The 17,240-nt window shown below is 37.8% G+C and overlaps 1 protein-coding gene across 1 annotated transcript in view; it reads right to left on the bottom strand.

The window, feature by feature from the left end:
* Positions 1 to 2,027: 2,027 nt before the first annotated feature.
* Positions 2,028 to 17,240, bottom strand: part of SNCAIP (synuclein alpha interacting protein) — a 78,439-nt gene continuing 63,226 nt past the window's right edge. The window contains exon 13 of the mRNA XM_063087881.1: positions 2,028 to 2,112. Within this exon, the coding sequence (XP_062943951.1) occupies positions 2,028 to 2,112 (85 nt within the window). The remainder of the gene's footprint in view (positions 2,113 to 17,240) is intronic.

Raw genomic sequence — 17,240 nt, 5'->3', positions numbered from 1 at the left:
TCTTTGCCATGTTTAATTGGGAACTCTGTCTGGCTTATAAAATCTCTGTGGAATGCCCAGCCCTCTTTATTTTTCACATTTGAAAACACAGCTTAAGAACAAACTGGAAACTCTGGGGGACAGAGACAGCACTCTCTGGATCCCTTTTTCTTTGCAGGCCTTATTTTGGGCCAAGTCCCAAAGGCTGGCTCACTGTGTAGCTCCACTGTCTCCTCTGCCCCAAGCAGAAAACACAGGCATCTACATTTCACATGTATTTGCCATATATTCTCTATTAGAACCTCATGCAATAGGACAGAGCAGTGAAATGGGAGGCAGCAATCAAAGAGGGCAGATGAGGCCAAGGTACCAAAAATCAGAGACAGGGCATCGCATCTGAGGAAAAGACAATGTGAGAAATGCAGAACCATTCACAGCACCAGGATATAACAGTAACTCACAGGACCCAATGAGGACAGGGCAAACTGACTGAACTTCATACACACATTGCCCTGTAAGTTGGAAGGAACTACCTCTGAGATGTGTATGTAGGCCAGTATTGTCCTTTTCCAGATTTCTCAAGGAAGCAATGTCCTCTGCCCCTAAAGAGTTATCTAGAAGTAGAGTCAACACTAGGACTCCTGCTTCCTCTGTGCTAGTTTAGTGGTCAATGCAATAAGGAGATAGCATAGTGTAGGACTGAAAGTGTAGTGGGGATAATTAGCAAACTTGTACCAAAGCCTAATCTGCTATTTACTAGTAGTTACCTTGGACATGGGACTTAAAATTTACTAAGTATAATTCTCTAATCTATAAAATGGGAGTAGTAATCTCACCACATAATAGTGCCTGGTATGTAAAAGGCACTCGGATATTAGCTGCTGCTTCTATACCTAATTGCAGCTCATCTAGCCCAAGTTTGTCAGTGACCTACATTTGAAAGATTAACTCCAAATTCAGTAATATGGCCTGCTTTGTGCACCAGGATACAAAATGGTCCACACTGGACTGCAGTTACATTACTAGTGACTATAATAGCATATATTGCTCCCTCCTACTGGTAAGAACACATTCTACTTTCGAACTAAAACTTGACAGGCCTCTTATAGGCCATGCCAACACTTTGAAAATAAAACTCTTGAAGTTTCAACAGAAATATATTTTTACATGATAGAACGAAACCTTCTGGAACTTACTGCGTACGTGGATTGAGTTGCCTCAACAATAGGCCTGTTATGAACTCAGGCTCCACACTGTCTCCTAAAGGGATTAGACAGGCCTCATAATGTGTTAGAGGCAGAAAAAAGTGACCTAAGAAGGAGTTAAATCCTTAGTTGTCATTAATATTTTCTCATGTCAACACTGAGATTTGAGAGGGCAGAAAAAATGGACTTATTTTATATACTTGTCTGATCCTTTAGTACTCAGTGCTATATAGAATGTTTTATTTGACTCTTATGGGAAAACAGCTAAACTGACAGTTTGTTCCTGAAATCAAATAGCAAGAAAAATATTTTCCAAGTCCCTTAGAAATCAGAGCATCACAGATTTATTAGAAGGTAGGTGCCCCAAGCTTCTAGGTGGCTGTTAACATTATTTTATTTCCTTTATACAAAAAGTAGAAATGACAGAAAAAAAACCTTGACAGAAAATGCCACTGATCTGGTCCCTTGGAGGAGTTGAGCTCAAACTGGCCATGTTATATGGAAGGGAAGTTCAACCAACATTAGCAAATATTCATGCAATGGATAAAATACAAAGTTGTGTCAGCAGCCTGGTGAAGGTCCTGTGGGTAGGTTGAATCAATCCAATGTTAAAAAACACACATTTGCATCATGCTTTTAGACAGCATCTCTTTAAAAACAAGTTCTATATACAGATATCACTCAAAAATGTATCTTACATAGTCTAATACTATAAAGTTAAGGCATCCTGATATTCTGTTCTTCTGCTGGTGAGGCTTTGTTTTCATGGTTCTATTTCCATAGACGATAGTCCAGTAATTTCCAATGGTATCCAAAGGTCATTATTTATTATCTCAGGGAGATTCACAAGAAGAGTTCTTTTGACTCTGGCTCAGCAATGTGCTTTATGCTGTAGGATTTCTTCATTTTTCTATTGATGTCATTATGCCTAAGCAGAAGAGAAACCACAGGCCAAAATTAGATAAAACTATAGTCAAGTTACAAGACACCACCACTAAACAGCTCACCAAAAATGGAAATTATTCTCACACAAACCACACTGAAGAACACTTCATTCCAATAGGCAAATTATTCTCTTTTCATATAAACCACTCTTTAAACAATAAAAGCAATAGTTATGCAATAACACATACTTACTGAACACTTTTTAATTTGGCTCTGGAAATAATTTCTCAATCATGTTGATTGGAATACGGGCATTCTCTATAGTTGAGGGAATTTTGTCAGAATCAAGCAAGATAGAAATATAGTACTGCTGGTTCAATGGAAACAAAAGATATTTGTATTTTATTTACATAAATCCACTCATGATACTTTTTATTCTCCAAAAAGATTGAGTCTTAAAAGTTTAAAGAAGAATCTTTATCTTTGGGTGTGTGATTACTGAGTAGTATCATGTTGGAAGACCACAGGCAGGTAAATCTATGGGAAAAAGTAGAAACTAGGGAACCGTAATGCTGTTTTCCTCTCAGTACCTGACACCTAGTAAGTTTGTGGAAAAAGAGTACAACCTCAAGACTTGGAACAGCTTTGTTTTTTAAATGAATTTTCCCCTTGGGAAGGCACATTCATTTTTGTAAGATATTAGTCTCACTCTAGGTATAAAAGCTTTCAGAGTGGAGCTATCTCTTGAGGGTAGGCAAACCTACGCATTCCTAAATTCTTTCTTGTTGCTACACAAGACAGAATCAAACTATTTCTGGAGTGATTCCTGCTAACATGAGGACACATTTGGATGCAGGAAAACCCTAAGTGTGGTTTTATAGTCTCACAATCCTGCTTGCTTACAAAGACCACATAGCCAATTCTCAATATTCTAGTAAATATGTGATCACCATCCTCTGAAAGTTATAATTCTTATTTCTATTCATTCCTCTAAATAAAACTTTAGAGAGTTGTCCGTGGGCAAGAAAGGGAAGAAGGTAAAAGAAAAACCTAGTTGGTCAAAAGATGTTCTAGGGACTTTTAATTAAACATGGTGGATGGAATAAATACATTTATTTCCTTTCTTGTGAAAAAACACTAAAATGAAAGTAAATAAATTTTAAAAAGGAATAAACCTATGTGAATAAGACCAATGGAAGAGGAGATGACAACAAACAAAATGCCAATCATATTTCAGAAATAGGAAGGTGGACAGACATTTGAAATTAATTTAGCAGAGCAGAAAAAGCAGAAACCTAGGCCTACAGCCAGGGAACCCAATGAACTGATTTCAACTGAAGGATGCAGGAATTTCCTTGTACTTCTGAAGATGACAGTAATCATGTAAAAGAATGAAGAAGCTCTTTATTTACTAATACATAAAGACCTTCAACGTGTTAGGTGAAAAAAAGCAAAAAGCAAAACTGTGTGTACAGTATGACAACTTTATTGTAAAAAGAATGTAAGATAGGGAAATACATTTGTATTTATATTTGATAATAAAAATTTATATAAGATTTGCATATAAAATGCTCTAAAATAGGAACCAAGAGAAAACCAATAAAGTGTATTGGAAATTATTGTTATTATAGCAGAAATAAAAAATTCAATAGCGAGTTTGGAAGGTAAATGTCAGTAAATATCTAGAAAGTCAAACTAGAAAAAGCAAAAGCATGAATAAAGGGGGAAGAATAGTTAGAAAATCTCAGGATCAGTTCAGTATGTCCAGTGTTAGAATAACAGGATATCCGGAAAGAGTGAACATAGAAATTGGAGGAAAGAAAATTGTCAAAGAAATTATATATTTCCCAGAATCGAAGCATGTGAGGTTCCAGATTGGAAAAGCCTGCTGTATACCCATATCCCAGAAATGAAAACAGATGTGCATCATAGTAAAGCAACAAGAGATCAAAATATTGAGGATAAAGCAATGATCATAAAAACTTCCAAGGGATCAGCAATCAGACAGAAATGGGATTTCTCCACAGAGACATTGGAAGCAAAAGAAAATGAAAAAATGTGTCCAATATTCTGAGAGAAAATAATTTCCCACCAGAATTCTATACCCAGCCAAACATTCCTAATCCAGTAAATTGAAAATATCTTCAGACATGCAAGGTCTCAAAAAATTTAGCACCTATTCACCTTCCTTGGGTGGGAAAATGTGTTTAATAAAGCACAAGAATAAGCCAAAAAAAGGAAGAGACAGGTTCAGGAAACAGTCCACATGGGAGAGAAGCAAAAAGAATTCCCAGGATGATGCAGATGGGAGACTCCAGCATGAGAGCTGTGTGGCAGCGCCAGATGGCAGCAGTGCAGAAAGGGGCAGGAGGAGAGGGGGTCTCCATGAACATAGAAAATTGGGGAAACACCCAAGTTTTCTGAATGTACTGATAGGTGGTTGTCTTCTGCAGAATGTTCAGAGATGAGTTGAATACTAAGAAATCAAAATTAAAATTTCCAGGGGAAACTAAGTTGTATGAGAAAAAAATGTAATCAGCACACCTCATGGATCCATGGTGATTAACATTTACATAACCATACTAATAATAAACACAGAATACTGATTTCACTCCAAAGAGTGATGATAAAGCTATACTGATGGGGGAAGAGGATGTGTTGTGTGTGTGTGCACACCCACACTGTTGGGTGATAAGATAGAGCTAGGCAAATTTGGTTCATTGTTGAAAACATGGACTTTGGAGACAGACAGACTGAGCTCAGATCCTGGCTCCACAATTTATTACCATCCTTAGTGTGTAACTGTGGGCAAGACACATAATCATTCTATGCCTGTTTCCAATATGCAAAGTTTGGATAATAATAGTGTCTGCCACATAGTGTCATTGTGAAGATTAAAATAATAAATGTGTAAAGCGCCTGGAATATTCTCTGGAATGCTGTAAGTGCGCTATAAGTGTTTATGAGTGCTATCGTTATTTTGATCTTTTATGTTAGGATGCCAATAGATAATAGGGATAATATCTGAAATTGAAAATCTGTATGATCATGTTATTTAGCAATAGAGAATGCTAGAGAAAACATCTGAGAGAAAAGGTAGTGGTTGACTCAGGGGAGTGGGAATAGGTAACAGGGTAGGTTGGGCATAGGGGACAGCTAGCTCTGTTATAATGCTTGTATCACTATTATATGTATCTACATCATTTTGACAAAAAATTAAATTTAAAATAAATAAGACAAAAAGCTAAAAAGAAGGCTTAGGTTGTGGTGTAAGGATAATACAGTTTACACTTTGATGGGGTATTTCTGCTTTAATATGAGGGGTGCTGTGGTCAAAAATACTAAAGAGTACTCTTTCCATAGGACAAAACTCAGCATGATTAGAGTGGAGTCTATACCAAGTGTTAACTTGAGGTATTTATCTGAATAATATTAGTATAACTCAATCCTCCCTAAACCCTTCAATTACCTAGTCTTGAATTACCAGTATTCAAAGAACAAAAGTGTTTGGGTAATTCTGACATGAAATATTCAGATAATGTGTTGCTCCTCAATTTCATTTTTGGATATGAAATCACATTTTGAGCAACCAAAATTGGAAGGAGAAAAGGCTTACATTTAAATGACAGCTTTTCAAGTAATCTAACTCGCTGACTCATGTAGGCATGGATTTCACATTTCCATAGCCCATGGTGACCAGACAGCAACTTACAGCCCAGAGCATATGCTACATTTTCACTGATAACCAAAACAGGGAGATCTTGCTATTTTTGTGATCTCTTTAAGAGCTTTACTGACTGCACAGCTATAAATCTCATCTACTAAAAAACAGAGTTCTGGTTCAAATTATGAAAATGTATACTTTACGTAGCCAGACTGACACTCATAGCTAGGTGAACTTGTGAGCAAAAGGCCTAGACTGATAAACAGCACATTCCCCCCCACCCCCTATGAAATGACAGACTGTCCTTTTTTGTTTTCTTATTTCTTTTTTCCCTCTTCTTAATCATTTTCCTCTCTCTAGCTCTATCTCTCTCCAAATATTATAAAGTCCCAAAATGTGCCAGGCACCAAGCTAGACACTGGGGGCACAACTAGAGGTACACTGGTGCTATTGGGGGTCCTTGCTCCCATGAAGCTCTTATACCTTTCATAGAGCTTACTATGCTTTAGTTATATTCTCTTTTAATTCTCTCTTGATTATGATCTCCCTGAGTGAAGGGACTATGTCTTATGTCTTATTCTGGCATAGCAAAATGTGTGGCCCAGAGCTGAAAATGTTAAAATGAATGGCCTTGCAATCAAAGTAAGTGGCATTTAGGAAAGTTACACAGCTGCACTGTTCTCAGTGTAGAAAGAAAAAGCACAGATGACTGGAAGGGACAATGATGCTTGGTGAAGTTACTGGAAAGTGTCTGGGTAATGTCTCAACTTGCTACTTTTAAACTTCAACCAACCTACTGCTACTTCTTTAAAACTCCAGACTGACCTACAGAATGAGATAAAGTGTTTGCAAAACTACATATCACACAGGGGCTAATATCCAGAATACATAAGGAATCAAATGACTCAACAGCACAAAACAAATAATGCAATCAGAAGATGGACAAAGGACCTGAACAAACATTTATCAAAAGAAAACATACAAGGAGTTGAGAAGGCAGGACCATGCCCAAGGACTTCACCAGGAGCCACAGGCAGCCCCTGCCTGACAGAAGGCAGGAGGAGCATGCCTCGGGATCATAGCCCCTGCCACTGCTGCAAACACCTCTTCCATGTGGGTAGTCCACTACAGCCACCGCCACAGCCACTGACACCACAAGGAGAGTTATCAGCAGAGTCCAGAAAAAGGATGAAATTTCTCTCTTCAAATACCACTCCAGAGTAACAGAAGAAGCAAATTGCTCTACCAGACATCAATGTAGAGATACTGGAAATATGGAAGAAAAAAAAGAAAATATGCCACCATCAAAGGAATACAGTAATTCTCAAGTACCAGACCCCATAGAGCAGGAAACCCTTGAAATTAATGAAAAGGAATTCCAAGTAAAAATCTCAAGGAAACTCAATGAAATATGAGAAGACTCAGTTAGACAACGCAATGAATCAATAAAAAATATCCAGGATATGAAGGAGGAAATTTACACAGAAATTAATACCTTAAAAAAGAACATAGCAAAACTCTTGGGAACTGAAGGATTCATTCAATGAAATGAAAAACACAGCCAAGACCTTAAGCAGCAGGTTAGACCAAGCAAAAGAAAGAATTTCTGATCTTGAAGATGGTCTTCTAGAAATAATCAAGGTGGACCAAAAACAAAAAGAAAAAAGATTTTTAAAACATGAAGAAATCTAAGAGAGCTACTAGACAGACTTTAGCACACAAATATCCAAATCATGGGTGTTCCTGAAGGGGAGGAGAAAGAAAAAGTTTTGAAAATCTATTTGATGAAATAATAACAGAAAACTTCCCAGGTAGAGGGAAAGACACAGACCTTTGGATCCAGGGGGCTCAAAGATCCCTAAACAGATTCACTCCAAAAAGATCCTCTCTGAGACACATTATAGTCAAACTGGCAAAGCTCAAAGACAAAGAGAGAATCCTAAAAGCAGGAAGAGAAAAGCATCAAGTCACATATAGGTGCCCCCCATCAGACTAATAGCAGACTTCTCAACAGAAACTAAGTAGACCAGAAGAAAGTGGGATGATATATTCAAAATATTAAGGAAAAAAACTGCCATCCAAGAATACTAAATCCAGCAAGGCTATCCTTTGGAAATGAGGGAGAAATAGTGTATTTCCCAGACAAATAAACACTGTGTCAGTTAACCACGATATGACCAGCCCTGCAATAAATCCTCAAAGGAGTCCTGCATCTGGAATCTGAAAAATGATAATCACTATCATGAATACATAAGAAGAAACAAAACCCACTGGCAGAACAAAAATGCAAATGAGAAAGAAAGAAACTAAGTCTCACCACATAAAAAAACAAACAAACATTGAAGACAAACAATAAAAGGGGAAGAAAGGATTGAAAGATATATAAAACATACAAACAAAAATAGATTAAGTGCCAGGAGTAAGACAATGCCTTTTAATAACAACCCTAAATGTAAATGGATTAAACTCCCCACTCAAAAGGCATAGACTGATTGACTGGATGAAAAAGCTAGACACAACTATGTGCTGTCTTCAAGAGACACACTTCACCTGTAATAGTGAAGGGATGGAAAAAGATATACCATGCAAATGGAAACCAAAAACGATCAGGAGTAACTATTCTTATATTGGATAAAGAGACTTTAAACCAAAAACCATAAAAAGAGACAGAAAAGTACATTTTATAATGAAAAAGGCATCTATCCAGCAAGAAGATATAACAGTCATAAATATGTACGCATCCAACACTGGAGCACCCAGATATATAAAGCAAACACTATTAGACCTAAAGAAAGAGATAGACCCCAATACGATAATAGTTGGGGATCTGAACACCACTCTCTCAGCATTGAAGAGATCTCTCTCAGCACTGATGATCTCTCAGATCATCTAGGCAACAAATTAGAGAAACACAGGATTTAAACTACATCTTAGACCTACTGGACTAAAGCAGATATCTATAGAACATTTCATCCAACAACTAAAGAACATAGATTCTTCTCATAAGCATGTGGAACATTCTCCAGGAGAGACTACATGTTACATCAAAAATCAAGTCTCAAAAAACTAAAAAAATTGAAATCATTTCAAGTATCTTTTCAGAACACAGCAGATTAAAACTACAAATCAATAACAAGTGAAATTCTGGAAACTATACAAATACATGGAAGTTGAACAACATTCTCCTAAAAGACCTATGGGTCCAAGAATAAATTAAACAGGACATCAGAAAATTTCTTGAAACTAATAAAAATAAAGACACATTATACCAAAACCTGTGAGATACCCACAGAGCAGTACTAAGAGGGAAATTTATTGCAATAAATGCTTATACCAGAAAGAATAAAAAGATTTCAAATAAACAAACTAATTCTAACCCTCAAAGAACTAGAAAAACAAGAACAATTTTATCCCAAAATTAGTACACAGAAAGAAGTAATTAAGATTGGAGCAGAACTAAATGAAATAGTGACCCAAAAGGCAATACAAAAGATCAATGAAATGAAAAGGTTTTTTGAGAAGATAAACAAAACAGACAAGCCATTGACTAGGCTAACTAAAAAAAGAAGAGAGAAGACCCAAAGAACAAAAATCAAAAATGAAAAAAGAGACATTACAACCAATACCACAGAAATATAAAGAATCATTACAGACTATTACAACTATACACCAACAAATTTTAAAACCTGAAGGAAATGCATAAATTTCTGGACACATACAAACTACCAACCCTGAAGAGGAAATAGAAAACCTGAACAGACCAATAATAAGCAATGAGGTTGAAGCAGTAATCAGCAGTCTCCCAACAAAGAAAAGCCCAGGACTAGAGGGGTTTACTGCTGAATTCCATCAACTTTTTAGGAGGAATTAATACCAATTCTTGTCAAACTATTCTAAAAATATTGAAACAGAAGCCATTTTCCCAAATTCATTTTATGAGGCCCACATCACCCTGATACACAAACCAGACTACAAAACAACAAAAAGAGAAAACTATAAGCCAATATTGCTGATGAACATAGACACAAACATCCTCAACAAAATATTAGCAATCAGAATACAGAACACATTAAAAAAATTATACAGCATGATCAAGTGGGATTCATCCCAGGGAGGCAAAGATGGTTCAACATATGCAAGTCAATAAATATGATACATCACATCAATAAATCAAGGGCAACCACCATATGATTATATCAATAGATGCAGAAAGAGCATTTGACAAAATTCAACATTGCTTCATGATAAAGACTCTAAGCAAATTACATACAGAAGAAAAGTATCTCAACACAATAAAAGCCATATATGACAAACCCACCACCTATATGATGTTGAATGGGGAAAAGCTGAAAGATTTTCCCTTAAGAACAGGAATAAGACAAGGATGCCCATCCTCCCCACTCCTATTTAATATAGTATTAGAAATACTAGCCAAAGCAATCAGGCTAGAGAAAAAAATAGAGGACATCTAGATTGGAAAAGACGAAGTCAAACTGTCCATGTTTGCTGATGATATGATATATAGTTAGAAAAACCTAGAGATTCTATAAAAAAAACTCTTAGAGCTGATAAATGATTTCAGTAATGTTGAAGGATACAAAATCAACATGCAAAAATCAGTAGCTTTTTTAATAGTCCAATAACAAACTAGTAGAAAAAGAAATCAAGAAAGCAAGTCCATTTACAATAGTCACCAAAAAAACCCCACAAAAAAACCCATATACCTTGCAACAAATTTAGCCAAGGAGATGAAAGATCTCTACAGTGAGAACTAAAAATCACTGCTGAAAGAAATCAGATGACACACAAAAAATGAAAAGACATTCCATGCTCTTGGATTAGATTCATTAACATTGCAAAAATGTCCATACTACCCAATGCAATCTACAGATTCAATACTATCCCCTTCAAAATACCAATGACATTTTTCACAGAAAGAGAAAAAACAATCCTAATATTCATATGGAACAAAAAGACCCCAAATAGCCAAAGCAATCCCGAGGGAGGAAAAAAAAAGGCCAGGGGCATAACACTATCTTACCTCAAATTATACTCCAAAGCTACAGTGACCAAAACAACATGATACTGGCATAAAAACAGGCACTTGGACCAATGGAAAAGAATAGAGTACCCAGAAATCAGCCCATATCCTTACAGCCAACTGATCATTGACAAAGACTATATGAACATACATTGGGGAAAGAACAGTCTCTTTAAAAAATGGTGCTGGGAAAACTGGACATCCACATGTAGAAGAATTAAACTAGACCCATACCTCCTGCCATATATCAAAATCAACTCAAAATGTTTTAAAGAATTAAATATAAGACCTGAAACTATAAAACTCCCAAAAGAAAACATAGGGAAACACTTTAGGAAGTAGGACTAGGCAAAGACTTTATGAATAAGATCCCAAGAGCACAGGAAACAACATGTGACAAGAGATTAATACCCAGAATATACAATGACCTCAAACAACTTAACAGTATAAAAACAAGTAACCCAGTTAAAATATAGGCAAAGGAGCTAAATAGGCATTTCTCAAAGGAAGACATACAAATGGCCAACACACACATGAAAAATGCTCAGCATCACTAAGCATCAGGAAAATGCAAATCAAAACCCCACTGAGATATCATCTCATGCCAGTTCAACTGGTTACTATCAAAAAGACAAAGAGTAACAAACGCTGGTGAGGATGGGGAGAAAGGGGACCCTCCTACACTGTTGGTGGGACTGTAAGTTAGTGCAGCCACTACAGAAAACAGTACGGAGGTTCTTCAAACAACTACAGATAGAACTGCCATATGATCCTGCAATCCCATTGCTGGGTATATACCCAAAGAAATTGAAATCATCATGTCAAAGAGATACCTGCACTTCCATGTTTATTGTAGTTCTATTTACAATAGCCCAAGAGTTAACCAACCTAAATGTTCATCAGTGGATGACTAGATAAAGAAAATATGGTATATATACACAATGGAATATTGCTCTGCCATAAAAAGTAACGTGATTTTGCCATTTGCAGTAACATGGATGATCTTAGAGAAAATTATGTTAAGTGAAATAAGTCAGGCACAGAAAGAGAAATACCACATGTCCTCACTCATCAGTGGGAGCTAAAAAAAAAAAAAAAAGGAAGATACAACAATCACAACAACTTGTTCAACTTTCCAAAGGACAGAATGGAACTGAGGGCACCAGTGTTGGGAAACGGGCAGGGGGAAAAGGGATTAATGAGAAATTGGTAAAGGACCACAAAATATGATTACATTGTATAATGCTGAATATACTAATTATCCTGACTTGAGCATCAAATATTGCATACAGGTATTGATATTCAATGCTATATACCAGATAAACACAGTTAACTGTTTCAGTATAAAAAAAACATAAGACATACAGCTAGGCAAATGAAAAAATGCTCAAAGTCACTAATCATCAGGGAAAGGCAAATTAAAACCACAATGAGATATTATCTCACTTCAGTTAGAACGATTATTATCAACAAGACAGAAAATGACAAATATTGACGTGGAGAACAGGGAACTCTCCTACATTGTTGGTGGGAGTGTAAATTAGCACAGCCACTGTGGAAAACAGTATGGAGTTTCCTCTGAGAACTAAAAATAGGTATACCTTACAACTCAGCCATCCCACTACTGGGTAAATACTCAAAGGAAATGAAATCAATATATCAAAAAGACACTTGCACTCCCATGTTCATCGCAACACTATTCAAAGTGGCCAACAGACAGAATCAGTGTAAATGCCCAACAACGAATCAATGGATAAAAGTACCATGGTGTACCATATCCCCGGGGCAGCTCTCCTGGCCTAGTCATCCTGTCGAGAAACTTGTCATTGTCACCAGCAGTCTTCAAACTGGACAGTGCACAAGGGCACAACACAGCTCTGCAGCCCCCAAAACAATTACGGTCTTTGTTAGTGGGTTCCATTCATGTGGAGTGCAGGTAAGGGCCAGAAAAGAAGAAAAGTTTGGGTCTCCACATCCTTGTGAATGTTCTTGTCTGTTTTAAATACGGTTCAGTTTCTTTTTGATGATGTGCAATAAAAACAAAAAGATTTTTTTTTTAAAACTGTAGTATGTATACACGATGGAATACTATTCAGCTATAAAAAAAATGAAATCCTATCATTTGCAGCAACATGGGTGGAAACCATCATGTTAAGTGTAGTAAGTCAGGCACAGAAAGACAAATACCATATGATCTCACTCATATGTGCAATCTAAAAATAAAGTGGTTTTCACAAAAGTAAAGAGTAGAATAATGATCTCCAGAGGCTGGGAGGGAAGTGGGTTGGGGGGGAGGACAAGTGGTGGACTAATGGGTACAAAACTATGCTATCTACCCTAAGTGCATCATTGTGTAGTATATGCATGTATTGAAACAACACACTGTATCCCACAAAAATGTACAGGTAGATGTTAAAAAACAAAAACCCCAACCCCAAAACAGCCCTCCAGCCTGAAGAGTTTATAGATAGTTTATTGCTCTTTGAATTTACAGAGATGCCTCTAGCGGTGGCAGACATGTGATGTAACTATGACGCTTTCAGAACATGTATCCCCTTTGGGACTACACAATTCCAAACTGGACCTTTGGGGAGTGAGAAAAGGAGGGTGGAGGTCAAGTGAGCTAAGTTTTCTGACTACCCTTAACCAGGATTAGCAAGCTGAAAGAACGTGTTCCAGTGGGGTGATGATGGTTTCCAAGGCCAGTCTCCCATCTGTAGCCTCCTACGGATAGTTTGATAGTTTGTGGGTGTTCACAAATTCACGTTCACTTCCTGCCTTCCTAGGGCAGTGATTTAAAACAGTACATGGGTCTTTCTTAAAATAGCTTTTTAAAAGCCTCAACTCATCATACTTTGATACTAAACATTGTTACACTGCTCTTCCTGTGGTAGAATCTTTCTCCTTTTCCCTGAGGGTGTAAAGAGTTTATGAAAAGACACCCTACTTGTGAAACACACTTGCATTCATCATGGGAACTCTGCCAGCCTGCACAAAGAGTTTGCTAAGTTGTGCTTAGATACTGGAAAGATATATATGATCATTGTAACTATTCCCTATAACATGGGCATTTTTTTCTATACACTAGAATCTATCTTTTTAGTAGGCAATTCCCTGTAATTCTACTATGCAGCAGCCTATGACAACCTAAAACTGTGGCCTGTTTTGAAGGAGAAATTGTCACTTAATTCATGTGGAGAAATGGTTCGAGATTAGTCGCCTGCTGTCCTCTTAGTCATAGACACAAAGCTTTAGTTTGAAATAAGTTTTCTTTCTGAAACTAATTTGAACCCTAGAGGAGGCAGAGGTGGGGAAGGGCAGGACAGGAATTGTGTGGGAAACACAGAACACCCTGGGAAACATGGGGAGGTGATGGGCGGCAGCTGGGTTCTAGAGGTTTCTGGAGCAGAGGCAATCACCCAGGTACCTAGCTGTTGCCTTTCTGCTCCTGCAGACTGGCTGGGACCCTAGTACCAGCATATTAGAAATTAAAACACAGGAAAACATACTTCAGAACAGGGCTTAGAACTCGAAACTATGGTTTCTGAGCAGAAACTTGAATGTCTATAGTGTTATATGCCATCTACTTTACTAAATACCTTTTTGTGTCAGCACTTGGTCAAACATTTCTGAAGTGTTACATTGGTAAGATTCAGGCTGCCCTAGGAGTTTCCCTCTAGAACTATGCAGTCAACACATACCCAGATAGCTTGGTATCACACCTGTATGGCTAAGTAATTACATAATTATCCCTTCAAGAATCAGGCACATGGGTAAAAAACAATGTTAACACTTTGATACTTTAAGGTCAAAAAAGTAAGACAAGATTAAAATGTGGTTATTTGATTATATACAGAGGAACTGTGGCAAGGACATATTAGTTCGGCAGCATCAAAGACTCCTTTTTTGTGTGTGCTGATTACAATTTTCCATTATGATTTTGGAAATTCTCTTCAGTGGTCGGGAACAGATTTCAGCCAGGGCCTCACCTCTACTTCCCAATGTCTTCTACATCTTTGCTCATTTTTCTGTTTAGTATAATGTCCTGACAGTAAGGACAGAAATGTGTTTGTGTGTGCTGGGGGTGAGGGAAGGACACCCCAAACGCTGACCCTCTATTGTGCACAGTAGATGACCGTTGCCATAGCAGATGTCACATCACCACAACCTAAACAGACCACTCTCTTTGAAGTAGCTGTTGAATAACCTTGAGATCTATGCAAAATATCTGATACTAGCTCTTGGCTCCAGATATATAACTCCCGGCGTGGCTAATTCCTTGGCAGTAAAACCCACACTTAATGGTGTTTATTGCTTACTGTCTTTTTAAAAAGACTACTGTATTGCTGTTGCTAGGATTAGGGGCTTCCTGATGCTAACCCCTCAGGCAATAGATACACCATGGTCAGAGAAAGTGTTACTGGTGGTGGCCAGGGGTTAACGGCCTCTGCCTATGAGTAACTGAAATCAACACTGACTTCATGTGCTACAGATCTCAGATAGACTTAAATTCTGAGAGATGAATGTTTCACTGACATTTCAAGACAAGTAATTGCAAACATATCCTTGGAGTTGCAATAACTTAAAACCAACTTGTCCTCTGTAAGAAAAAGTAGAGATAAATCTGCTTGTTATAAACCAAGTTATCCTCTGCAGTTGAAACACACTGGGAAAGCTGTTCAAAGTAATAGAGTTGGATCTAATTTTAAAGGGCATTAAAAATAAATTGATTCTTTGCTATCAAAATGTGACCAATTTAGAAAAACAAACAGCAAACAGAACCCCCTCACGGAGCTGACATTCTTTAAAATGTTATATTTATTGTCCCTATATTTTCTTTAGTGGGAAACATAATTTCTTAGGAACTAAAATGCGATTCCAGAGTATCCCTGGAACTGGGATTCCCTGCCCCACTCTTTTCCCCAGGGCTATACTAATAGGGCCATTCAGAGGCAATATTTGGCATCAACTCCAACTCAATGACTGCCACTGGCTTCCAAAATTATATGATCTTGGGCAGTTCCTGCTACCTGAGAGGGGCCATTTGGCCTTCAAGCAAATTTTTGGGCCAAGATTCACTGTTAGATGAATACTTGGGTTCCTTTCTTTCCTGCAGGAGGTCTCCTAGGCAAAACGAGGCAGGTACTAGAGTCAGTTAGGTGTTTCCATGCTCACATTCCCACAGGTCTTAATTTCTCAAGGAATCTTTACTGCAACTAGGAACACCCATCCTTGCTTTATTTAAAGGAGGAACGAGGCCGATTCTCTCCGCCTCTGTGCGATTCTGAGTGAATCAGACAAACCTCTCCTCTCTCGCATGAAACAACTAGGTTTTCCACTTTCTATGGAAATACATGCCAAACTAAAACCAGAATCAAATACAGGTTAATTTACAGGATACTGAGGGGATTTCAGGACGCTTATTTAAATATACTATTTTTAATTTGGGGTTTCTTACTGAAATCAAGCTCTGTTAATACATAAAGCCAGTGATTCTGATAGGTCCAAACCGAGCCTTTAGGATTGTTCCTTAAGCTGAGTGGGAAAGTGTTAACCTAGTGTTAGATATCTGAGTAGCCCCATAACCTCATTTTGTGCTCTGATTTTTATAGTAGATTGCTCAGCTGTGTTCCCTTGCTTGTAAAAAGAAAGGATGAAATATTTCTGGCAGGAGAATCTACTGTGATACTACTCGTCTTGTTCTCAGCTGCTGTGGGAGCCTGGAAGAAGGGAGAGGTATTCTCTTCCTTCCTAAACAGACTGCCAAGTCTTTGTGCTTCTGTGCCTCAGGGTGTTGTTGCTGGTGACTTTTGTTTAAAGCAAAGCAGAATTTTTCAGGTACCAGAAGACACATTTAACCCAAGATAGGGACAGAGAAGGGTACGGGGTGGCAGGGAGCAGAGGGGACCTAGGTCAGGAGACACAGAAGTGGGCTAATACCAATGTCTGGAAGGGGAATGGGTATTTTTTCTATTCCCTTCCCGCTCCAGGCATTGGGCTCTCAGCACTGGCTAAGATTCCCTGCCCCATGTTGCCAGAGCAGTCCGGATGCCTGCCTTCAGGCAACATGTGCGCTTGACCCAAGCAGACCACCAGTGACCAGTAAATATCAGAGCTCTAAGGATCTTCCTTCAGCATACTGAATGAATGAGATCCCTAGGGGCACCCCCTAAAATGACTGAGATATAACTTACCTCCAGCCTGAATACAGACCTAGAGCAGATTAAATTTGATTTAGAGGGGGAAAAGAAAGGTGACTTTCTTCTACCTTCGTGTGCTGAACTAAAATTTATACTCACAACACATACACCCATACACACATGTGCATGCACACACACACACATACATATTCTTTGGAGGATTTTGGAAGACAGCTGAATGGCATGTCATGATTTTTCTAGTAATTTAAATTATTTAAAAGCAACAGTTTTCTTTTAAAATGGGTTGGGGGGTTAAACTCTTCTGA

This window comes from Cynocephalus volans, chromosome 2, assembly GCF_027409185.1.
Source record: "Cynocephalus volans isolate mCynVol1 chromosome 2, mCynVol1.pri, whole genome shotgun sequence".
Taxonomy (NCBI): domain Eukaryota; kingdom Metazoa; phylum Chordata; class Mammalia; order Dermoptera; family Cynocephalidae; genus Cynocephalus; species Cynocephalus volans.
The sequence above is the reverse complement of the archived record's forward strand: the minus strand, read 5'-3'. Positions and strand labels throughout refer to the sequence as shown.